A 26,060-nucleotide genomic window follows, 5' to 3' on the forward strand; every position below is an offset into this window, starting at 1 on the left:
GAACTATTTCTCTCTCCACAGATGCTTTCTGAACTGCTGAGTATTTCCAGCATTACGTTTTCATTGCAGATTCTCAGTAGTTTGCTTTGGAACAGGAATAGGTTACTCCGCTCACTGAACCTGGTCAGCAGATAACCAATCTGTATTTTATCACCAGCCACCTCAATACCCTTACCCAAATTTTACATTCTTTCACACCAGAAACCAAAATGCACAATATATAAGCTGACAGTCCCAGAGCAGTAGAATGCCACAGTGTCGGTGGTGCTGTCTTGGGAGAACATTCCTCCCACACCCCACACCCCCAAAAACAAATTCATTATTCATGAAACCAAAGCTCTAAATTGCACTATTCAAAGGGTAAAGGAGTTCTATCCTGATCAATGCTCAATTCACAACCAATATCACTAAAACTAATTATTTGGTCATGGTCGCATCACTGTGGGATCTTGTTGTGGGTAGCCTTCAAAGGCACTATACAAATTAAAATATTTACGTTTTTCATTTTCCTCCAAGTGTTGCTCTCCCCACACCCCTGTCAATTATAGATTCTGTTATTTTGGTACAGTACTGAGGAAGTGATGCAATGTATTGGAGGTACTGGCTTTCAGGTGAGCTTGTTAGACTGAGGTCAGACTGGCCTGTTCTTACTGATGCAGGTGTAAAAATTCTAAAGCACTTTTCGAAGAGTGGGGTGTTCTGGTGGTGCCCTGGGAGAGTATTCCTCACCACATCCCACACCACCATAAACAAATTCATTATTCACCTCATTGTTGTTCATGTGACCCTTGCTGTGTGCAAACTGACGGCCATAGAACACAGAACTGTTCAGCACAGTACAGGCCCTTCAGCCCACGATGTTGTGCCAAACTAGTCTGAAACTAAGATCAAATCAAGCTACTCCCAATCATTCTAGTGCACTCCATATGCCTATCCAATAACCGCTTGAAAGTTCCTAAAGTGTCCGACTCCACTACCATAGCTGGGAGTGCGTTCCACGCCCCAACCACTCTCTGAGTAAAGAACCTACCTCTGACATCCCTCCTATATCTTCCACCATGAACCTTATAGTTATGCCCCCTTGTAACAGCTACATCCACCCGAGGAAAAGGTCGCTGAACGTCCACTCTATCCCTCTCATCATCTTATACACCTCAATTAAGTCACCTCTCATCCTCCTTCGCTCCAATGAGAAAAGCCCAAGCTCCCTCAACCTTTCCTCATAAGACCTACCCTCCAATCCAGGCAGCATCCTGGTTAATCTCCTTTGCACCCTTTCCAATGTTTCCACATCCTTCTTATAATGAGGTGACCAGAACTGCACACAATATTCCAAATGTGGTCTAACCAAGGTCTTGTACAGTTGCAGCATAACCTCACGGCTCTTAAACTCAATTATTGGAAAGGGTCCTGAGGGATAGGATTTATGATCATTTGGAAAGATACAGCTTAATCCAGGATAGTCAGCACGGATTTGTGAGGGATAAGTCTTGCCTCCAATAAACTGTTAATAAATGCTAACACACTATAGGCTTTCTTCACGCTCTATCCACTTGGGTGGCAACTTTCAGAGGTCTATGGACATGAACTCCGAGATCTCTCTGCTCCTCCACATTCTTCAGAACCCTGCCGTTAACCCTGTAATCCGCATTCAAATTTGTCCTACCAAAATGAATCACCTCACACTTATCAGGGTTAAACTCCATCTGCCCAGCTCTGCATCCTATCAATGTCTCTTTGCAGCCTACAACAGCCCTCCACATTATCCACTACTCCACCAACCTTGGTGTCATCAGCAAATTTACTAACCCAACTTTCAACTCCATCATCCAAGTCATTGATAAAAATCACAAATAGCAGAGGACCCAGCACTGATCCCTGTGGTACACCGCTGGTGACTGGGCTCCAGGATGAAAATTTACCATCTACCACCACCCTCTGTCTTCTATGTGATAGCCAGTTACTGATCCAATCGGCCAAATTTCCCTCTATGCCATGCCTCCTTACTTTCTGCATGAGCCAACCATGGGGCACCTTATCAAACGTCTTACTAAAATCCATGTATACGACATCAACTGCTCTACCTTCATCTATGTACTTAGTTGCCTCCTCAAAGAATACAATCAAACTTGTGAGGCAAGACTTACCCCTCACAAATCCGTGCTGACTATCCTGGATTAAGCTGTATCTTTCCAAATGATCATAAATCCTATCCCTCAGGACCTTTTCCAATAATTTACCTATGACCGAAGTGAGACTAACCGGCCTATAATTCCCAGGGTTATACATATTCCCTTTCTTGAACAAGTGGACAACATTCGCCTCTCTCCAGTCTTCTGGCACTATTCCTGTAGACAGTGAGGACAAAAAGATCAAAGCCAAAGGCTCTGCAATCTCATCCCTCGCCTCCCAAAGAATCCTAGGATATATCCCATCAGGCCCAGGGGACTTATCTATCATAGAATTTACAGTGCAGAAGGAGGCCATTCGGCCCATCAAGTCTGCATCGGCTCTTGGAAAGAGCACCCTACCCAAGGTCAACACCTCCACACCCTATCCCCATAGCCCAGTAACTCCACCCAACACTAAGGGCAATTTTGGACACTAAGGGCAATTTATCATGGCCAATCCACCTCCTGCACATCTTTGGACTGTGGGAGGAAACCGGAGCACCCAGAGGAAACCCACGCACACACGAGGAGGATGTGCAGACTCCGCACAGACAGTGACCCAAGCCGGAATTGAACCTGGGACACTGGAGCTGTGAAGCAATTGTGCTATCCACAATGCTACTGTGCTGCCCATATCCTCAGGCTTCTCAAAATTTCTAACACATCTTCCTTCCGAATATCTACCTCCTCCAGCCTACCAGCCTGTATCGCATTATCCTCCTCAACAACATGTCCCCTCTCCTTTGTGAACACTGAAGAACAGTATTCATTTTGGGCCTCTCCTATATCATAGATTCATAGAATTTACAGTGCAGGAGGAGGCCATTCGGCCCATCGAGTCTGCACCGGCTCTTGGAAAGAGCACCCTACCCAAGGTCAACACCTCCACCCTATCCCCATAACCCAGTAACTCCACCCAACACTAAGGGCAATTTTGGACACTAAGGGCAATTTTATCATGGCCAATCCACCTAACCTGCACATCTTTGGACTGTGGGAGGAAACCGGAGCACCCGGAGGAAACCCACGCACACACGAGGAGGATGTGCAGACTCCGCACAGACAGTGACCCAAGCCAGAATCGAACCTGGGACCCTGGAGCTGTGAAGCAATTGTGCTATCCACAATGCTACCGTGATATCTTCAGACTCCATGCACACGTTCCCACTACTGTCCTTGACCGGCCCTAACTTCACCTTGGTCATTCTTTTATTCCTCACATAAGTGTAAAAAGCCTTGGGGTTTTCCTTGATCCTACCCGCCAAGGACTTCTCATGCCCCCTCCTAGCTCTCCTAAGCCCTTTCTAGAGCTCCTTCCTAGCTATCTTGTATCCCTCAAGTGCCCTAACTGAACCTTGTTTTCTCATCCTTACATAAGCCCCCTTCTTCCTCTTCACAAGACATTCAACCTCTTTTGTAAACCATGGTTCCCTCACTCGACCATTTCCTCCCTGCCTGACAGGGACATACATATCAAGGACACGCAGTATTTGCTCCTTGAACAAGCTCCACACCTCAATTGTGCCTATCCCTGACAGTTCCTGTTTCCATCTTATGCTCCCCAATTCTTGCCTAATCGCATCGTAATTACCCTTCCCCCAGTTATAAACCTTGCCCTTGCGTATGTTCCTATCCCTCTCCATTGCTATAGTGAAAGTCACCGTCTAACACTTGGCCCGGTTCATTACCCAGTACCAAATCCAATGTGGCCCCGCCTCTTGTCGGTCTATCCACATATTTGTGTGAGGAAACCCTCCTGCACACACTGGATAAAAACAGCCCCATCCAAACGATTCGAATTATAGTGGTTCCAATCAATATTTGGAAAGTTAGAAGTCACCCATGACAACTACCCTGTGAAAACCGCACCTATCCAAAATCTGCATTGCAATCTTTTCCTCCACATCTCTGTTACTGCTTGGGGGCCTATAGAAAACTCCTAACAAAGTGACCGCTCCTTTCCTATTTCTAACTTCAGCCCACACAACCTCAGTGGACAGATCCTCCTCAAACTGCCTTTCTGCAGCTATTATACTATCCTCGATTAACAATGCTACTCCTCCACCTTTTACCACCTTCTCTAATCTTACTGAAACATCTAAACCCCGGAACCTCCAACAACAATTCCTGCCCCTGTTCTATCCACGTCTCCGTAATGGCCACAACATCGTAGTCCCAGGTACCAATCCATGCTTCAAGCTCACCAACCTTATTCCTGAAGCGCCTCGCATTGAAGCAGACACACTTCAAACCACCTTCATGCCTGCAGGTCCACTCTTGTGACCTTGGTACCTTCCTCAGTACTGCACCGCCCTCAACTTCCTGAACTCCAGCAACGCTATCTCCTGGACTACAAATCAGTTTCCCATCCCCCTGCCAAATTAGTTTAAACCCCCCCCCCACCGAAGAGATGTAGCAAATTTCCCTCACAGGATATTGGTACCCCTCTGGTTCAGGTGTAACCCGTCCTGGTTGTACAGGTCCCACCTTCCCCAGAATGTGCTCCAATTATCCAAGTAACTGAAACCCTCCCTCCTACACCATCCCTGTAGCCACGTGTTTAACTGCACTCTCCCCCTGTTCCTCACCTTGCTAGCATGTGGCACTGGCAGCAAACCAGAGATGACAACAGAGTCTGTCCTGGCTCTCAGCTTCCGCCCTAGTTCCCTGAATTCTTGTTTTATATCCATGTCCCTTTTCCTACCTATGTCATTGGTACTGATGTGTACCACGACTTGTGGCTGCTACCCCTCCCCTGAAAACACGATCAGAGACGTCACGGACCGGGAGGCAACACACCAACCGTGAGCCTCTATCGTTGCCACAGAATCGCCTATCTGTACCTCTAACTATAGAGTCTCCAATAACTAATGCTCTCCTGCTCTCCCCCCTTCCCTTCGGAGCCACAGGGACAGACTCAGTGCCAGAGACCTGGTCACCGTGGCTTACCTCTGGTAGGTCATCCCCCCCCCCCCAACAGTATCCAAAACGGTATACCTGTTATTGAGAGGAACTGCAGGGGATCCCTGCATTGTCTGCTTCTTCCCCCTCCTATTAAATGTCACCCAGCTACCTTCATTCTTAGGAGTAACTACATCCCTGTAGCTACTATCTATAACCGACTCTGCCTCCCAAATGATCCTCAGTTCATCCAGCTCCAGTTCCCTAACAGGGTCTTTGAGGAGTTGGAGATGGGTGCACTTCCCGCAGGTGAACTCAGCAGGGCCACTGACGGTGTCCCTCACCTCGAACATCCTGCAGGAGGAACATTGCACTGCCCTCTCTGCCATCCCTTCCATTTATCCACTTTACAATTAGAGAGAAAAATAAAGCTCACCTGATTTTCAAACTCCCCACAGGTTAGAGGTGGTGGAGAGAGGAAAAGGAAAGAAAAGCTTACCTCGCCAACTACCACAGTCTTTTTTTTTTTGGTTCGAGGAGGATGGGTGGGAGACACTACCTGTGTAGTGTCTCGGGTTTAGCCACTGTCTGAAATATATTAGTTCGAGAAACTCACCCGACAGCAGCTTTCCACAATTCACTCCCCGCAACAGCCGATCAGCGTCGCCCCTCTGCAGGATACCTGCCTCAACTTGCCCCCATGTTTGCCTCTATAACAGTTACTGCACTTCAGAAAGTCCATGTGAGGTGCATTGTGACATTTCTCAGGTGTGAATACTATAGATTTGAATACTCTCTCTCCTCACACCAAGCTGTGTATTCATAAGTTAATATTAGACAGGACACTTAAAAAATTCTAATAAAACTTTATTTAAAAAAAATATCCAAATTGTTCACCAAACAGAGATAAACAACAAAAAACTGTATTCAATCCATCTGTTTGGCTGTTATAAATTATACATTTATTTGCTTATGAACCAAAGAACACTGAGGTCTAAAGTCAATATAAAAAAATCCCATAAATATTGGTCATAGAGTAATCATTCAAAGCAAACTTTTTCCAACACTGTGGGGAATTGGGGAGGAAGCATAAACTGGCAGAAATCCAATGATGAATGGGATATTGAGTCTGCAGGTTGGAAGACAGACAGATTTGGGGGGGGGGGGGGGGGGGAGGAGAAGTTATTGAGACTAACATTCCCTGCAAGCCATGTCCGCAGACGAGCACCAACCTGGAAAGTACAATGCAGGTTGTTCAGAATGTTTCCCCTTTAAAATACAGTGTATTCCTATGAACAGACAGCACTCAATAGAGGGGATATTAACGAAGAGTAGATTGGGGATTCCAGTAGTGATTTATCCCAACTGGAGAAGGAGCAGCGGAGGTTTGTTAACATTCAGCATCCTAAGGGCAAAATCAGCCTGGATTTCCATCCATGATTTCAACCCACTGACAGTTCCCGGAAAGCACATGTACTGGGACTTTATTCCAAGGATACAATTAAGGTTGGCTATGATGCCTTCCATGGTCGAACAACCTACCAAACACTCACATTTAGGCTCAGTCTTAGTGTAGTTGGTCACTCTGCAACTGTACTCCAAAACGCAGGAGTCAACACCTTCAGTCGGGAAGAGATTGATTTTGGGAGGGGGGGGGGGTGCAATTTGAATCAGTCCTGCTGAGTATAAAACCTGCTCCCTGTAGATCATTCAAAATTAGCCTCAAGAAGCTGGTTTAAAATTAATTCAGCTCACCTGATTGGAGTACAAGGGTAAATAAGTCTTAACGCAACTGTTTGGAGCATTGCTACAACTATACCTTAAATACTGTGCACAATTTTGACCTCCTTACTTAAGGAATGACATACTTGACAGAGAGGGAATGCAACAAATGTTCATTTGACTGGTTTCTGGGATGAGGGATTCTTCTACCAGGAAACATTGAGTAGATTAGGCCTTGATATTTCTTTGAGATAGAAGAATGAGGGGGTCATCTAATTGAAACATAAAATTCTTAAAGGGGTTGAAGGGGTAGATGCTGAGAAAACGTTTTCCCCGGCGGGGCAATCTGGAACCACAGGATCATAGGGGTCAGCCATTTTGGATTGAGGTGAGAAATTTCTTCACTCAAAAAATGGTGTGAATGTTTGGAATTCCCTACTCAAGAGCACTGTGGATGCCCAATCCTTAAATATATTCAAGCAAGAGATGGATGCAAAGGAAATTAAGGGATATGGAAATAGAACTGAAAGTTGTAGCTGAGGTAGAAGATTGGTTATGACCTTATTGAATGGTAGAGCAGTCTTGAGACCAAATCACCAACTCTAATTTCTTATGTTATGTTTGTCTTCCAGGTTTTCTCCTCTTGGCTTCATGCAACACAAGTTCATTGCCAAGGTTGGCTGACACCTGAACTTTGAGAAAGCTGCAACGCGAAGACTGAGATTTCCTACTTCTCTATTCCCCAGCCCAACACAATAGCTGCGTGAGAGCATACCCACCTCAAAGTGCTGACAGACTATTCCGATAAAGAGGACATTACAGCGTGATTTGATCCGGTCTTCAACTATTTGTTTTCAGTGAAAATCGCTATTAAAAAGAGACACTGCCATGTGTTCAGTCTCTTTTGGCCCCGGCACACCGGCACTCTCTTGGCCCGGCCTACGCCTGATAACAATTGCAGCACCACGACCAGAAGCAAGATCAAGACCAACGATTGCTACCAGACGGATGAGCCCAGCAGAAACGAAGTCACTTCTCCAGACCCAGCCACGCAAGATCCCAACGGCCTCGTTCCTCTGCATAAAGCCGGGTGCCTGAAGTTAAGTACAGGTTGTTGTAGTGTTAGGTGTAATTTAGCTTGTTATGTTTTATGTTGCATGTCAAAGTAATTCTTGTGTATAAATAAACTATCATTGAACTTGAACTAACTAACTGGTTGTTTGGTCTTTGATCGATATCCGGTAAAACCTTGCGGTGGTATCATTTGATACCTGGCGACTCTGAAAAGCAATATCATCATTAATAACTGTCATATCAGTATCCAGTTAAAAAGAGCAACATTATTGGCGTCTCCGGTGCGAATTAGTAACATCTGACGGGACTCGACCTAGAAGTGATTTTGTCACGCCGAGAGAACCCACAAAACGTTGAAGTAGAAATCCAATTGGGAAAAGTGAAAGAAACCACAAGTGTAATGCCCATATCAATCAAATCACCAAGATTTGGATGTGTGTATTAACTTGCATGCATACTAACAGGGATATAAGGTAAACTCATTAGATTTTGTTGTGTAAAACTATCGGGCATATTGTGAACCGGAAAATAGCTTAGGCCATACCCGCTGTTCGAATCGCTGCCCTATTCCCCACTGTCCCAAATTTACGGTAGAGGAAAAGAGATACTAGTAGCAATGGCAGCAAAGGCAATGGAAATCCTAATGAATCCGCAGGAACCTGAGGTCGGAGCGACCAGTAGAGCAGAGCAGTGCCCCATATGGGAAGAGGAATTGAGAAACTACTTGAAGGGGAAAGGATGGCCCCTCTGGTCCGAGTTTTGTTCGAATGAAGAGTCAGGTCCAGGTAGTATAAGATAAACCTGGGGGGATAACCTAACCGAGATACATAAAAAGAATGCAGGAAAAGTGTGTAGGAAAAGATGGCAATCGTGTCCTGTCTGGCACAATTGCGAGGCACAGAGGAGGTCGTGATGACGCGCCGCAGACAGCTTGTAGAGAAAGAGGAGGAGGGAGATTTTAGTGAATGTAAGAAAGTTAATGAGCAACTCCGAGAGCAGCTAAAGACAAGAAGATGGCTGATGTCAAGCGGACACACCAATCTTGTATAGTTCATCTAAGCAGCTTTTCAGACACAATACGATAAGGCCTACCAAGATAACACAACGCGCAGTTTTGGTAAGAGAAGAGACGGAACAACAGGTAGAACAGTTAAAGAAACAATGCGCAGATTTGAAGGCAGCTTTACGAGCACTCCATAGTTCCACAACGGAACAAAGGCAGAGTTCAGTAGATCACGCCAAATGTAGGCGACAAATAGCCAGGTTACAGTCACTGCTCTCAATGCACAACGGATACAGAGACACTTTTGGACTGAATTTAGATTAGGAAAATGGCCCCGATTGGCAGGAAGTCAATGAAACTGCCCATAGATATGTAGAAGATACCAAAAATCAAAATAGAGCCACCCAGGCCCCAAAAAGGAAAGCACCCGCACGACCGACTGCATAGGCAGCACACAACCCCATGAATCCAGTCACCATGCAGCGCAAGTCACCGATTGACAATGAGCCTGATTTCGTGTTCACCACCCCACTAACCATCACACAATTGACAGAAGCGTGCGACAAAATAGAACCATTCCAACCCACAGCAGACCCACATCATTTCTTTGAGCGAGTAAGACAACAGACAGTTATGTACGGTCTGGACGAACCGGAGGGAGTGAAGCTTATAGTAATGAGCCTTGACCCATCCGTTAGCTCAGCATTACCAGATCCACAGAATGTAGGAGGAAGCCTCCAAGAGATGAAGACAGCTATTTTAGACGCAATTGGTTACAAGAGAGGAGAGCCGTAGAAGGTCTAAACCATTGTAGACAAAAGGGAGAGCATCCGACTGCATTCGCAGGACGCCTTTGGATACACTTTAAAGCGGTCTTTGGGGATTTAGTCCGCGCACGCTTAGATAATGACAACACAACCAAATGGGCCTGCACTTTAGTCTCCCACTCCACAGAAGCAGGTCATAAAGCTACACGTAATGAAGTGTGGGTTTTAAAGAGACTCTCCAGAGCTTGGGAACAATCCCTACATAGAAAGGCAGGTCAGAAGGCAGAAGCCAATATGAACCCAGTAAGGACACATCAGCAGCCCGCATGGGCTGGTTTAGCAGACCAAGGCAGCAGCCCGCATGGGCTGGTTTAGCAGACCAAGGCAGGCCAGCAGCACGGTTCGATTCCCGTACCAGCCTCCCCGAACAGGCGCCGGAATGTGGCGACTAGGGGCTTTTCACAGTAACTTCATTGAAGCCGACTTGTGACAATAAGCGATTTTCATTTCATTTCATGGGTAAATGAGGGTAGAAATGAAGGACAGCACCCCAGAGCACAGGCACCACGAGGATGCTAGAATTGTGGACAGCAGGGACATTACCCCCGCGAATGCAACGCCCCCCTGAACCAGCACTCGAACGCCCCACCAAAGAACAATGTTAGGCCCATACATAGCATTAGCGCCCGATCAGATAACACAGCGACCAATAGCACAGATTGACGGTGTTCAGACTCCCCAACTTGGGTCTGCGACACACTCTGGGACAAATCAGGCAGACCAGTAGTCACAGGCACAGTCCAGAGACATCCAGTACAGTTTCTTTGGGACACAGGATGGTCCCGCACCACTTTAAACTCCTCCACAATGTTTCAGTGTGACAAATGGCCCACCACAGACACCATCACTCTTAGTGGATTTACAGGACATGTACAGCAGGAATACATTATCAGGGATATTCAACTCAGAAACATAAATACTAAGCACTCCGTTGTTTTAGTGGATTTGCCCCAAACAGCAGAGCACATTTTAGGAATCGACTTTATGAGCTCACACAACCTTTCCTTTGACCCCGTGAATAAGTGTGTTTGGAAAATGGACAGAACAGCAAGAACCCCCGCCGCACTCACAGTAGGAGACTACGAAAACAGAATATGCTCAGTGGGAGATTATTGGTTTGACCCACAAGCAATTACCAAAGATAAGACGATTAGAGAGGACCTAAGAAGTCATAAAACATCCATTGCCCAGCACAAGCACGATTCCGGAAAAATTCCAGGAACAGTCACCATTACAGGTCCGATCCCAAGCCCCAGAAGCAATACGGTTTCCCACAGCAAGCCGAGGGCAAAATTGCAAAAGACAAAGCTTGCTAGATCAAGGCGTAATTCGGCCCGTAGCCTCAACAAACAATGCCCCAATTTGGCCCATAAGAAAACCAGACGGTTCATGGAGACTAACCATAGATTACAGAGAACGCAATAAAGTAACTCCATTAGCAGCCCCCACCGTTGCCACGAGTCCCGAAACAATGCTAAAGCAGGGTACTGGACATTAGCAATGGCTTTTGGTCCAATCCTTTAGATAAGAATTGCCAATACAAATTCGCCTTCACATTCCAAGGACAGCAATATACATGGACATGCCTTCCGCAAGGTTTCCACAACTCCCCCTCCATTTTTCACCGACAATTGGCAAACGGACTATCCAAATTTTCTCGACCTGAATGCCTCATTCAGTATGTGGACGACTTGCTCCTACAAACTGACACAAGGGAAGAGCGCGTTAAGCTTCTTTCCGAATTACTAGGTCTCCTACACTCAATTGGATGTAAAGTTAACCTGAAAAAAGCCCAGATCCTAAAAGAAAAGGTCATTTACTTAGGCACCATTATCACATTGGAAAAAGAGAGATAGAACAGAAATGGATTGAATCGATAGTTAAATTGCCCTTGCCACACATTGTCACTGCACTCCGGTCATTTTTACGATTACTTGGGTATTGTAGGAACCATATAGATGGTTTTGCCACAAAGGCAGTCCCACTTTCCGAGCTCCTTAAAAAGAACGTCCCATGGGAATGGCTTCCTCAGCACACGGATGCCATCGATGAACTCATCAAGAGTGAGCCGATACACGCCGTCCAGGTCTCACAGGCAAATATCGAAGATTTAGCCCAAGCCCAAAAGGCAGACGACACTCTGAGATGAATTTTAGATGGTACCTTCCCAGCCCCCTACGACAAATTCAAGGACACACTGACGGTACAGGATGGAATAATTTTAAAGAATGGAATTTATGTGGTCCCCACCCAGGACAGGAACCAGATAATTTGCCAATTTCACGATGGACACAGACATCAGGGGATAGAAACCACCATTGCCCACTTAAGTCCTTTGTGCTGGTGGCACGATTTAAAAGCAGACATCACGCATTATATTGAAAATTGTTTAATTTGCGCACAAAATAATCCAGAAAGATACTCTAGGAAAGGTCAGTTAAGGCACACCCAACCTGTTAATGGCCCATGGACGAATTTACAGCTTGATTATATTGATCGCCCCCCCCCCCCCCCCTCCCCCCTGCAGAAATGGTTTTAAATATGTGTTGGTAGTGATCGACACCTTCACAAAATGGGTGGAAGCATTTCCCTCCAGGACAAACACAGCTAAGGCAACAGCCAAGATTTTAACGCAGCAGATATTTACACGCTGGGGACTCCCCTGCAGTATTGAATCGGACCAAGGTTCTCATTTTAGAGGCAGAGTTATGCAGAATGTCCTGACAATTTTCGGCATAAAACAGAAGTTCCATATTGCTTATCACCCACAATCCAGCGGCATTGTGGAATATATGAATCGGACCCTGAAAGCTACTATTAGGAAAATGATGCAACAACACACCACATGGGACACGGTTCTCCCATTCGCCCTTATGTTTATTAGGAACACAGTATCAAGTTCCACAGGATTCACCCCCCCACACACTCATGACCGGACGACCCATGAAAGGAACTGAATATTTATTAGAACTTGATTTGGCCAGCCCCACAGTCACCACCCTCACCCACGAAAAAGCAGTCCAACAGGTCACGGAAAATATTAAAGCAGCCCAGCTCGATGCAGCTGTCCGACTAGGCGCTAGGAAAAAGCAGAGTAAGGCCTGCTTTGATAAAACAGTCCACCCAGTAGAGTACACAGTCAGTCAGCAAGTAATGGTTTCCCTATACAACCCATGTTCGTTCCTCTCCCCTAAATTTGCAGGACCCCCAGATAAAGTGAGCTCCTCTGTATACAAAATAACGTACCCTAATGGAAAATCAGGTTGGTTCCATATTAACAAGCTTAAAGTTTATGGAACCCAATGCAGCCACTCACACGTCTCCCTGGCAATGGCAGACGAGTACGCCCCACCCACTGACAACCTAGCCCGACCCACCCCCAGCCAGGACAGCACGTCCACAGACCCGACCGTGTCCCCGCCCACAGGAACGACTTTCCACCTTGAACTTGATTCAGACGCCAGCGAGGGCATTCCAGACTTATTGGAAATCAATGACCAATGGCACAACCGCCCAGGCTCCAGCCCCTGGAACCACGACCAAGACATGTTTGGCCCCCTATACCCCCTTTCATTGTCACAGCCAGAGTCACCGCCACCGCCCGATGAGAGAAATTTGCCTTTTGCAGCTACCGCCCCTCATGACCAAAGAATTCCCCATTGGCACCTCGATAACTCATTATGATTGATAAGGAATGACGATTCGGATCCCATAACGGCCCACGCAGCCACTGCACGAAAACACCAGACACAAGTTTGGCAACCGGGAGATGGTGGTGACTCAGAGTCTGACTCCCGTTACAGTAACCCTTTCGCGACGCTTTTTGATACTGAATCCTGAGGAGTCCAGATGATGAGAAAAAGGAACCGACTGAGATTTACGATGTCCTATTTTCCGATGGAGCCTGCCCGCTTTCTTTCTGATCTTACATGGTTTGAGTTAATGTCACTTCGACATGGAATTTCTTGATAGTTTATTCTTCCGGTCTCACATGTTTTAATTAATGTCGCCCATTTACTAAATTTCTTGATGCAGTCATGATTACCCTTCTGCACATTGTCGGAGTCCATATGTTCCAAATTCTTTCTGCTCGTGTAAGGTCACCCAGGCAGTGGAGTAACAGCACTAATCCCCGCCCTGCCTGAGGACCCCCTATGTATTCGGTCAGCCAAGCTCGGGTTGTGGAGTAACGGCATTGATCACCGCCCTACCACAGGAAGTCCACCCATTCTTGCCCTGCCGCGGCTCACACGCACCCCATGTTCCCGTCATTGCGAGTAATTTCGAAAAGTTCTTTACACTCCTTACTGTCCTTGGCAGGTCTTTGTTTCCCCTTATCTGTTCCTTTTACGTGTGGTTTAAAGAATGCTTTTTGTCACAGTCTCTGCACTCAACTCTTTACTTTCAGTGACTCTTTAGTCGCTACCCCAACTGCTATTTACATGTTCAACACACTTGGTTGTAACAAAATTTGCTGCTATACGCATCGACCACAAGCTGCGAGATTCCTTGCACTTTTAACAGAATATATATTTTGTTTTTCTCGGATGTCTTGGGCGTCATTCTCCGACCCCCCAGCGGGTCGAAGAATGGCCTTTGGCCGCCGTGAATCCCGCACCCGCCCAAGTCTCCGGTACCGGAGATTGGGCGGGGGCGGGAATCGGGCCTCGCCGGTTGGCGGGCCCCCCCGCTCAATTCTCCGGCCCGGATGGGCTGAAGTCCCGCCAAGAAATTGCCTGTCCTGCCGGCGTAAATTAAAGTAGGTATTTACCGGCGGGACAAGGGGGCGTGGGCGGGCTCCGGGGTCCTGGGGGGGGCGCGGGGCGATCTGACCCCGGGGGTGCCCCCACAGTGGCCTGGCCCGCGATCGGGGCCCACCGATCCGCGGGCGGGCCTATGCCGTGGGGGCACTCTTTCCCTTCCGCCTCCGCCACGGCCTCCACCATGGCGGAGGCGGAAGTGACTCTCCCCACTGAGCATGCGCGGGAAACTGTCAGTGGCCGCTGACGCTCCCGCGCATGCGCCGCCCCGAATGTCATTTCCGCGCCAGCTGGCGGGGCAACAAACGCCAATTCCGCCAGCTGGCGGGGCGGAAATCCCTCCGGCGTCGGCCTAGCCCCTCAATGTCGGGGCTCGGCCCCCAAAGATGCGGAGCATTCCGCACCTTTGGGGCGGCACGATGCCCATCTGATTGGCGCCATTTTGGGCGCCAGTCGGCGGACATCGCGCCGTTGGGGGAGAATTTCGCCCCTGATCTCCAAAATGGTTATTTCAAAAAAAAAATGAGGGAGTCACACATGGTGACGATTCTAATGGGTAATTGAAGTTCAGAAGAGAAAGACAAACAAAACTAGATATTAACCAAGGGTAATAACAGATATTATGCTTGCATCCCCAGGAATATACGAAGAACGAAGAACAAAAAGACAAGAAGTTGAAGACAGAACTGATGACCTCCATTATGATTATCGTTTGATCCCTACAGTTGCGTGCTTTGACAGCCCTTCTACCCACACCAGCCCCGGACATGACCATACAAAATGAGACCCCTAGCCCGGACACCACACCTCACATGAAAATAAACACGGTACGAAAACATTGTAAAGTGGTATTCCCTCTCCTATACAGTAGAAGCCCTTTTGGTAAAAGCAATACTCTGCAGTGTCGTTCAGACACTTAGACTCCGCAAATAGCGAAGGAGAGCCTCCCGCTCCCCGATATATACACTCCGAGCCCCTTTCCTTGGAATCCACCAAACCCCACAAACCTTTTAAACCTTTTTTCTGACGAAATAAAGATCGTATTTTTCTATGAGTGTAATGACTTAAGTAGAAATGTGATGATGCTGTTGTTTAAAATTTTTGTACTGTATTATAAGTTCCGTTTGATATTTGCCAGCAGCATGAGTGTAGCTTAGGTAATGACAGTTAGAGGTTCCCTTGTGTAAATAAGTTAAATGTATGATTAAATGTTTATAGTGGCCCCTTAGAATTTATGAATGTGTGATGTATTAAAAACCTAGGTAAATGCTCCAAAAACATAGGACAGAGTAGTGTAGAACCTGTCCTTGACCAAGGGTAACCGGCACACCAAAGACGGATGAAGGACCAATAGTGTGATCCACCACGCTTCACGTTTGGGATCAAAAGGACGGGATGTAGCCATCTGGGATAGCCACTCACAAAGGGAAACATGGCCACTTACAAGGGAAGTATGGCCACTTGCAAAGAATCACGGGAATATGGCCAATGCAGGATCCAGACGAACTCAGAGCTTAAGTGTATATTTGCCACTAGGTAACCAGACACTATCAAAACCCCCAGCCGATTTGCACTCTAATGGCCCATTCCCCCAGAACAAAAGACTTGTACTCAGGTATCAGATACAGATAGACACATCGGAGCCACTCCCTTCACCCAAGAAGCCCAAACAGCCAACATCAATGACCGCTCAGGACACGCCCCGCCTTCAAGGCACCCGCCCTTTTATTGGCTAAAATCAAAGGCAGTAATCGATGCCTGCCGAATAATTGGGTCAAAAGCTAAGGACCGCCCAAAAGAGTGCTAACCCCCCGAAGGATAAAAAGAGACACTGCCATGTGTTCAGTCTCTTTTGGCCCCGGCGCACCGGCACTCTCTTGGCCTGATACCAACTGCAGCACCACGATCAGAAGCAAGTTCAAGACCAATGATCGCTACCAGACGGATGAGCCCAGCAGAAACAAAGTCACTTCTCCAGACCCAGCCACTCAAGATTCGAACAAAGGCCTTGTTCCTCTGCATAAAGCCGGTGCCTGAAGTTAATACAGGTTGTTGTAGTGTTAGGTGTAATTTAGCTTGTAGTGTTCAGTGTAATTTAGCTTGTAGTGTTTTATGTTGCATGTCAAAGTAATTTAAAAAAATAAATTTAGAGTACCCAATTATTTTTTCCAATTACGGACAATTGTAGCGTGGCCAATCCCCCTACCCTGCACATCTTTTGGGTTGTGGACACGGTGAGAATGTCCAAACTCCACACGGATAGTGACCCAGGGCTGGGATTTGAACCCGGGTCCTCAGCACCGCAGGCAGCAATGCTAACCACTGTGCCACCGTGCTGCCCATGTCGAAGTAATTCTTGTGTGTAAATAAACTATCATTGAACTTGAACTAACTAACTGGTTGTTTGGTCTTGATCGATATCCGGTAAAACTTTGTGATGGTATCATTTGATACCTGGCGACTCTGAAAAGCAATATCATCATTAATAACTGTCATATCAGTATCCAGTTAAAAAGAGCAACATTATTGGCATCTCCGGTGCAAATTGGCAACAGTCTCATTTTGCACGTTGGAAACTTGTTATTGAATGGTCATGTGAAAGCAGGTGAGATCTCTCGCACAGGATTAACATCACACCTATTCCTCCCCTCCCTCCCCACTTGGACATTTCACCATGATTTATATCAATCTGGGGTTAGCTTTGGGGTGTCCCATGCAGTAAGTCAGACCTGAATGGACTGGATAGAACCTTGTCTGAAGTTTTTGCAATCCTTATGCCAACGTCTCAGCAGCCCCCCTCCCCCTGTAAAATTGAAACAAAATTCAAAACCTGATTCATATTTTGTTGCTTTGATCTGTACAATAAACTACATGACTACTGACAGCGCAATGGTATGCATTCTGACAACTCACTATCTTTCAACAGTTGTCAAGGTATCTCTCCAATACCTTTAATGGTATACATCTGGCATTTATAACATTAGGTCACGATATATATGTATTTATCTGTATTTATAGATATATACTTGACCAGTTCAAATTGTAAAATATTATAGACAATGTGTCAATACTAGTTCAAATACAAAAGATATTTGCATAATTATCAAGACACAACTATTACAAACTTTTAATTTACACATCTTGGCATTTTGATCTCCATGTCTGACACTATCGTTCAGTACCTTACATTCCCATGGATCTGTCTCAGTCATTCACTCGCATCTGTATATTGAGGGTCATCTTTAATGCTCCACTGAATTGGCTGTTTAAGGCAGGTGGGGACTCGGATTTCAAGAGCGATATGTTTGCTGTAAGGTTAGCAGGACACAGACGAGGCTGGTTCACAGTTATTCAAGAGTTGTCCTTTTATCTCAGGGAGCTGGGTTCCATTCCAGACCAGACTGATGGGTTGAAACATTCCTCGACTTGCTAACTGATAAGAGCTGTGTCTAAATTGATGTTGGGGCAGCCTGAATCAGTGTCTGCTGGTAAATGCTCAGCCTAAAATTTCTCTTGATTTAGTAATAATTACAACTAAATTGATGATTTGAATGGGAGAGAACAAAGCATAGCTAGTGTGGGACATGGAAAAATGTCACACTGGTGCATGAGGGCGAGCTCATCTGGGCAGTGCAGAGGAAACCTAATTCTACTCATTTATACATTGTTCTCAAGGTACTGGTACTAAGATGCTTCACAGAGAAATGTTGGACAACTGGGGCAATGACTGAAAGCACAACTGGATAGATTTTATGGAGTCAATTAAAGACGGTGAAGGATGCAGCATGTAGAGGGAAGGGTGCGGAGTATAGGGAAGACAGTTCCACACAGAGGAGCAGCAGCAGCACAGGGATGGGAGGAATAAATGCAGTCAGGGTCAGAATCCAAGGACCAAGGTGTGTTAATTGGGATTTAGGAAGGATGCAAAGCCAGGGGTGGGAATTGGGAGGAATTCATAAACAAGGTCAAGGAGCCTGTGGAGGCTGCCGATGTCAGGGTAGTGAGTGAACAGGACCTGGTGCAGGATTGGAGGCAGTGGAATCTTGGCTAAGCCTTGATTTTGCACAGATTTTTCCATTTTCCAACATTAAATATCCCATAAAAGCACGTAAAAATCTACAATGGCCAAAATTATAGGTTGGGAGTAACTTGAACTCACCCTGCCAGGTGGGAAGCTGATGTAATTAGATTGGCACCTGATTTCACTAGGTGTCCGAGTTCATCTCCTGTTGGATATATAGTTGAAAAGGGAAACGGTTGAGGCTACAGGAAAAGGGTAGAGGGTCGAACGGAAGAGGTCCTTCACAGAGCTGGCACAGACACAATGGGCTAAGTGGCCTGTGTTGCTGCAGTCTCATTCCCAAGTCAGCAGAGTCAAATTTGCCGTGGGCTGTAATAGCTTAAACTGATCCTGACTGAGTGTCCCCCAGAGCTGGACCAAACTGGGCACAAACTTCCAGTTTGAGGCCTCAGAAACGAACCCATTGCAGCAAAACCTGCCCTCTCAGTTCAGGTGACTGAATGTAACATAGAGATTTCTGTGTGTATCTGGGACTTGATCCTTTCAGCCACTGACAGAGAGAACAACAACATTGTGCAGTTAATCTTTTTCCTTTTTAACTCAAGATTTCAAATATTTTCCAGGGAAAAAAATAAAATCACTATCAGAAGAGCTTGTCAGCTCAGCACACTCTCGATTACTGGTTCACAGCACTGACTGAGAAACGTATAGAAAAATCATATGTATAAAAAAATACAGAACTTAAAAAAATATATATAGTAATACATGAAAACATTTTATGAAGAAATTAAAAACAAAGTCACTCAATTCTCAAAAAGGCTGATAAAACTGGTAGAGCAGAAACATAAATACTGAAATAACTGAATGAAATTAAAAATTTGTTGAACCTTTTCTGTTCCTAAATAGGAGCTTTGAGCACCAGCAAACTGTATGAAACTTCTGATCAGCTTATCTTGGAGTACGAAATAGTTTAGTTTGAGAATAGTTTAGTTGGAAAAAAACAAAAGAAAGTTTGATTGAAGTCCTGGGTCTCACAGCGAGCTTGTCAGACTTTGAACACTCCAGGAATCTGCTCACAGAGTCTGAAAGCTTTGTGAGACTTGCAAAGTGTTCCTTTCTTTAAATACAGACTCACCACTTGCGAACGTCTGCAGTCTGCTATTTAAAACTGCTTTGCTTTTGTAACATACTCCATATGCTGAATAATTCTGCAGTGGGCATCGTAAATTTGTCCTTTATTTCCTGATGGGTCAGGCTCCAGTTCTTGCCAATGGTCACTAAAGGAATGGTATGCAATTGGGTGTAGGCCATTGGCAGAGTTGCTTTTATCGCAAAAAATGTGAATTTAGCTTGGCTTCCATCTGTCAGGATCAGTGAGAGAGCAGAATGCTATTTCAAACTGCTCATCCAATACTTCGACAGTTTGTGTGTAGCCTGATCTAGTACTGAGCCACACAGACCACAAGTGCCAATCCACAATCTTAGGTAATGCACTTTGATAAAGGACCAGAGGGCGATGCTACCTGATACTTGGGTGGGGAGGGTACACAGCAGAGTTAGCAACTTCAGGAGGGAGCAAGCTGGAGCGAGGGAGGAATGGGCAGAAAGTTAATGAAATGCCAATATGCTTCCAGATATTACACAAATACCAGGGGTCACCGATACTCGTTCCATCTCCAGGTGGCAGAGAGGCAAGCCGAGGTATTATTTGCAACTAGGGTTAAAGGGGAAATACAATGGATTATCAAGTTACCAGAAATCAAACCATTCCTTGTCTTGGTGTGTTCTATCTCAGTCTGGAACAGTTGCAATTACAGAGGCAATTTTACCAATCTGCCCCCTTTGCCTGACCCGCATTCCAGGAAATTGTGACATCACTGGTTCTCCTTGATGTTTGAGAAAAAAACCAGCCCATTCATCTCCAGCTCCTGTGGAAGAGTCATCTTTCACTGCACCTTTAGGTTTGTGATTGAATCATTCGGGTTTTTGTGATCATTAATTTGGTAAGAACTTCAAGCCGGTGAAGCCATCGTCAATCTCCCTTAACCTTCCTCCTTCTCCCAGACTGCTCAGTATGGGTAATGGACAACACCCAATGTGGCCATTAGGGTAGTGAGAGGGATAGAGTGATGGCCCTCAGTTCACTGGACAGTGGGCGGGTTCCTGCTCGTGAACATGGCGGTAAAATACTTTGAAAAGAATGGCTCTAGGGAAAGGTACCCAGCGGGCGTCCAGCACCTGTGGGACTGAATCCCATTTTGAGCCAGTGCCTTTAGGAGAGAATGGGGTGCAGGAAAGGCACAATGCCGTGAAGAGACTTTCCGCCTGCTGAGAGCACAGATCGAAGACATGGTGGAAAGACTCCCTGAATTTCTCCACTGCCTTAGAGGCAAAGATCATTCGGTGTGTGTCTCACCTGTGATTTTGCACACGCTTGTAAACTGCCCCTTTCATTTTGGTGCAGAGCGAGGCTGCCATGTCAAGAAACCAAGACGGTGTCTCAGAGCAGAGATCAGAAGCAGGGGACAAATAAAGTAAACGAATAATGAGCACAGTGACTCCTGCTACAGACATGGAGCTCTACAAAGTACTTCATACCAAATAAGGCGGCTAGTGCGAGTGCCTGCTTTGATTTGTGCATAAACAGCCTGTGGTACAACTGAGGTCTCAGCAACTTCAACTGTGTCCATTGTGTGAAAGAAGGGCTGGAGGTGGCAACTGATGGAGGGAAAATTCCAGATTCCATTTCTCCGCCTGACGGCCAGGCTCACTCTCATGGGCGCACTTTTGCCTGGGGAAAACACAGAGAGAGATTAATGTTCACTAAGCAAACTGACTCAGATTTTCCATTTTTGTAGCGCCTTTCACAACCTGCGGCCATTCAGAGCACTATAAGGCGAGTGAAGTGTATTTACTCCTGTACTGTAGGAAGCACAGCTGCCAATTTGCACACAGCAGGTTACCACAAACAGCAATGAAATAACCTAGTAATCTCCCTAAGTGATGTTTGTTGAGGGATAATATTGGCCCAGTACCCCAGCTCCTCTTTGGGACATTGCCATGGGGTCATTTGAGTCCACTGAGGGGGTAGGCGGGAGGGAACCTGTTTAATGTCTCATCTGAAATTTGGAACCTTTGACTGGCCAGCACTCCCACAGTACTGCAGGAGGAGTATCGGCCGAGATCGTGTGGTCAAAGTTGCTGGATTGGGACCTGAATCCGTGATCATCAAAATTAGACGCAAGCGGTTGGCCCTGGCTATCCACTGAACCACAGCCGACATAAACAGAACAGTCTTCAGATGTGGAGAAAGGAGATCACATTAGTAGAGAGTCTCTGATTCAGTGGGAACACAAGGGCAGACTCCACACAGACAGTGACCCAAGTCGGGAATCAAACCTGGGACCCTAGAGCTGTGAAGCCACAGTGCTAGCCACTTGTGCTACCGTGCCGCCCATACAAAATGTTTTCCTTCCAAGGGAGAGGAGTTCCAAACATGGTCAGTCATCTCATGACAGCAACATCACCTCCAACTCACACATCACCCTGACTGGGAAATATATCAGCTGTTTCTTCACTGGTCAGTATCCTGGAACTCCCTCCCGAACGGCAATGTGGGTGTACCTGCGTGTCACAGACTGCGGCTGTTAAAGGCAGCGGCTCACTACCATCTGCTCAAGGGCAGTTAGGTATGGACTGTAAATGCTGGCCTTGCCAGTGATGCTCAGATCCCACGATTGAAAAGATGAATAGACAAAATGCACAGTTCCCACTGGAATCTGCTCTTACAGTGAGCGGGATCACATTGCACTAAATTTTAAGCTACTCACATTACATACTTCTGTTGCTCTATAATTAAATAAAGAATACTTTTGTTTAAACAGTCTCAAGTTGTATGTTAACGCTTTTACAGTGGACGGAAACATTTAAAGGCAGCCACGATGGGTGCAAGATGATCAAGGTTTTCAAACAGGCACACAAACTGGGTTCATTTTTTGGTCCACTTTTTTAGTCTTCTCTTGATAGCGCGGACTCTCCCTGCGATATCGGTTGCACACATACTGTCGCCGGACGTCATTCATCCAGCATCCATTTCTCATGTTAACCTAGCCAGTTTGTTTGTGTTGTGTCCAAGGATAAGTCCTAACTCAAGTCGCAAAGGGGCGGGACAGTGGTTAGCACTGCTGCCTCACAGCGTCAGGAATCTGGGTTCAATTCTGGCCTTGGGGGACTGTCTGTGTGGAGTATGTACATTGTCCCCGTGTCTGTGTGGGTTTCCTCCCACAGTCCAAAGATGTGCAGGTTAGGTGGATTGACCATATTAAATTGCCCCTTAGTATCCAAAAAGGTTAGGTCGGGTTATTTGGTTACGGGGATAGGGTAGAGGCGTGAGTACTCTTTCCAAGGGCCGGTGCAGACTCTATGGACCAAATGGCCTCCTTTTGAACTGTAAATTCTATGATTCTATGCTCGGATTTCCTCCCACAGTCCAAAGGTGTGCAGGTTAGGTATATTGGCAGCGCTAAGTTGCCCCTTAAGTATCCAAAGATATGCAGGTTAGGTGGGGAAAGAGCGCACACCCATCAGACTCCAGATGCCTGAGCGTCTTGACTCTACTTGTAAAATTTTGCTCCTTTGTTCTGGATTCCCTCACAAGAGGAAATAATTTTTCTCTATCCACCTATCAAATTCTTCAATCATCTTAAATCACTCAATTGGATCATCCCTTAAACTTCTATATTCGTGAGTATACAAGCCTCTCTCTCTATTCTCTTCCCACACCTAGTGGTGCAGTAAGGGACAATTTATCATGGCCAATCCATCTAACCTGCACATCTTTGTACTGTGGGAGGAAACCGGAGCACCCGGAGGAAACCCACACAGACAAGGGGAGAAACTCCACAGACAGTCACCCAATTGAACCCTGGTCCCTGGAGATGTGAGGTAGCTGTGCTAACCACATAGCCAGGAATTCCTGGAACAGATCGCTAGTCTGTCACCAGAGACCGATAGGTTGAAGTGTGCCACTGCACATTAAACCTGGCTGACCACGCGTCTATCCCACTTATACCGTCAGCCATTGGTGTGTTGGTTGACAAACTCAACCTGTTTGACCACGTTATAGACGCACCTTCCTTGGCCTTCAAATCCTGGGATGGATCTTGAATCCAGAGCTTCTGACTCAGAGGCAGGGGAGCTACCCATTGCAGCACAAGACCCGTTTACAACTCTAACTAATGTATCCAAATAATTTAACCCTTTAAACTCCAGTGCCATTCTAGAGAAATGCTCACTGCTGCCTCCAAGGCCAAAATATCCTTCCTGAGGTGTGGGGCCCAGAACTGAATGCAGTTATTCCAGCTGGGGTCTCAACAGAGTAAATCTTCCACCCCTTCGTATTCTAGCCATCTTGTGATAAACATTCCATTAGCCCTCTGAATTATTTTTCTACCCGTCCAATAGACTTTAGTTACTACTGTGCATAGACCCCTAAATCTCTCTGATCCTTCACGGTTCCTAACTTCTTGCTGTTCGAAAATACTCTGCGGTAGATTTCAGGTTCAAAGTGTGTGATCTAAGACTATCACACTCTACTTCTATTGACACCACCGAGTGTGAAATTGGACAGTCAATATCAGCCCAGTACTTACAGGCTCCGGTCACTGGGATTGTCCGGAATGGGGTAGGAACACTTCGCCTTCTGACTAAAGCGGTGGGAATATAACAATATGCCAATGGTTCGCTCTGGGCTGAGAGTGACTGCGCTCAACAACCTCCACCTGTGTACACCCACACAGGCCAGCAGGGCGAGGAGGGGAGGCAGATGACTGGACAGGCAAAAATAAAAGTGGGAATGCTGAATATCTTTGCTCATTCCTCACCCAAGCAGGTTAAAGGCAGTGACGGCGGCCATGCCAGCACCACGCCTAACAGCAGCTAGCTCGGAGATTCAAATTTCCACTTGGAGTTCTGAGCCATGTAGCACATTACCCCGGTGTCTGCAGTACAGCTGTGTTTTCCCTACCTTGTGCGTGTGAGAGTTGCTATGAGGTCGAGTTGTTGCCAGGCTCTCTTCTCTCTTTCTCTGAACACAGTTGACTTCGGGGGTCTTGACTATTTTAGTGGGTTTTGAACAGGAGGCTGCATTCTTCCGTTTCCTGCCCTCGGTTCGTGCGGGAGGGCTGGCGGTCGGTGGTGGGGGTGAAGGATTCTGAGCCCCCAACCGCCGTGCCTCACAGAGGCGGGCATCCCTCTTGGGATCAAAGTGTTCCACCGTCCTACCAGTCCCTTTGAGGGAGTTCCCTGAAAGGCCCAGAATTCCAGTTTGTCCTGAGCGTCCTGCTTTGGATCCGTGGGCATTGAGTCCGTTGTTAGCATTATGCGAGGAGGTATTTGAGTGGGGAGAGCGGGAGGCTGTCCCACCAGGAAGGGGGGCAATTATCCTGTCCAGACTCAATACGCAGTTTCTTTTGAAGGGGGGCTCAGAGGAAGGGAGTGGATCAGAGGAGGAGGTCGTTGGTTTCTTCCGTTTGCTCGGTGATGTCTCGCCAGTGGGACGGAGTTCTTGGTGGAATCCGGATGCCCGACTGGTCTTCGCCCAGGGTGTTCTGCCTGAGGAGGGAGAAGAGGATGGGGCTGGAGGGGTTGGTAGAGGGAGTGGACAGCAGCAGGCAGAAGGGTCCGTAGGTGCTCGAGCTTCAGGAAGGCTGGCGGGCGAGGGTGCTTGCTTCAGTTCCGTGGCCATGCAAGAAGGCGAAGATGAAGTTGCTGAAAGAGATGACGCAGACCGGATAGAAAGCGGTGAGGGGGCGGGAGGTGGAACAGAGAGTGGAGTTCTCTGCTGGTCTGTAGCTGGAGGAATCTTCCTGTGTGGAACACAAAAAAATATGAATTTAGATTTCTCCTTATGCAACAAGGCATAACTGTGGCTCAGTGTTGACATGCTTATCTCAGAGACTGGAGGACAATATCCAGGTTGACAGTCCCAGTGCAGTACTGTAGGAATGCTGCACTATCAGAGGATCGGTACTGAGGGACAGCTGCACTGTCAGAGGTTCAGTTTTGAGGGAGTGCTGCACTGGCAGAGAGTCAGGACCGAAGGATATCTGCACTGTCGGAAGGTCAGTATTGAGGGAGTGCTGCACGGTCAGAAGGTCAGTACTGAGAGAGTGCTGCATCAACGGAGGCTCAGTACTGAAAGAACAGCACACCGTCAGAGGAACAGTATTGAGGGAGCGCTGCGCTGTCGCAGGGGCAGTACTGAAGGAGCACTAAAGTGCAGGGGGAGCAAGTAATCAGGAAGGCAAATTATATGTTGCGTTTATTGCAAGAGGATTTGAGTACAGGAGTAAAGAAGTCTTTCTACAATTGTATAAGCCTTGGCGAGACCGTACTGGAGTAGTGTGTAAAGTTTTGGTTTCCTTATCGAAGGAAGGATATACTTACCATCGAGGGAGTACAACAAAGGTTCATCAGACTGATCCCTGGGATGGTGGGATTTTTCTATGAGAGATTGAGGAGACTAGGCCTATGTTTGCTAGAGTTTAGATGAATGAGAGGTGATCTGATTGAAGTGTACCG

At 46.6% G+C, this 26,060-nt stretch overlaps 2 protein-coding genes across 3 annotated transcripts in view; one reads left to right on the forward strand and one right to left on the reverse strand.

Moving 5' to 3' along the window:
* The window catches only part of LOC140393781 (amphoterin-induced protein 1-like), a 112,948-nt gene extending 104,961 nt beyond the window's left edge, over window positions 1-7,987 (forward strand). Inside the window, exon 2 of the mRNA XM_072480195.1 lies at window positions 7,427-7,987. The gene's annotated coding sequence lies outside the window, so the exon portion shown is untranslated. The remainder of the gene's footprint in view (window positions 1-7,426) is intronic.
* Window positions 7,988-17,558: 9,571 nt separating this feature from the next.
* Window positions 17,559-26,060, reverse strand: part of LOC140393782 (ataxin-7-like protein 1) — a 58,952-nt gene continuing 50,450 nt past the window's right edge. For both annotated transcript variants that reach the window (XM_072480197.1, XM_072480196.1), the window contains exons 10-11: window positions 24,505-25,345; window positions 17,559-21,270 (exon numbers count right to left, since the gene is read on the reverse strand). In XM_072480197.1, coding sequence (XP_072336298.1) covers window positions 21,253-21,270; window positions 24,505-25,345 — 859 coding nt within the window. In that variant the 3' untranslated portion in view covers window positions 17,559-21,252. The remainder of the gene's footprint in view (window positions 21,271-24,504; window positions 25,346-26,060) is intronic.

Source organism: Scyliorhinus torazame, chromosome 17 (assembly GCF_047496885.1).
Source record: "Scyliorhinus torazame isolate Kashiwa2021f chromosome 17, sScyTor2.1, whole genome shotgun sequence".
Classification (NCBI taxonomy): domain Eukaryota; kingdom Metazoa; phylum Chordata; class Chondrichthyes; order Carcharhiniformes; family Scyliorhinidae; genus Scyliorhinus; species Scyliorhinus torazame.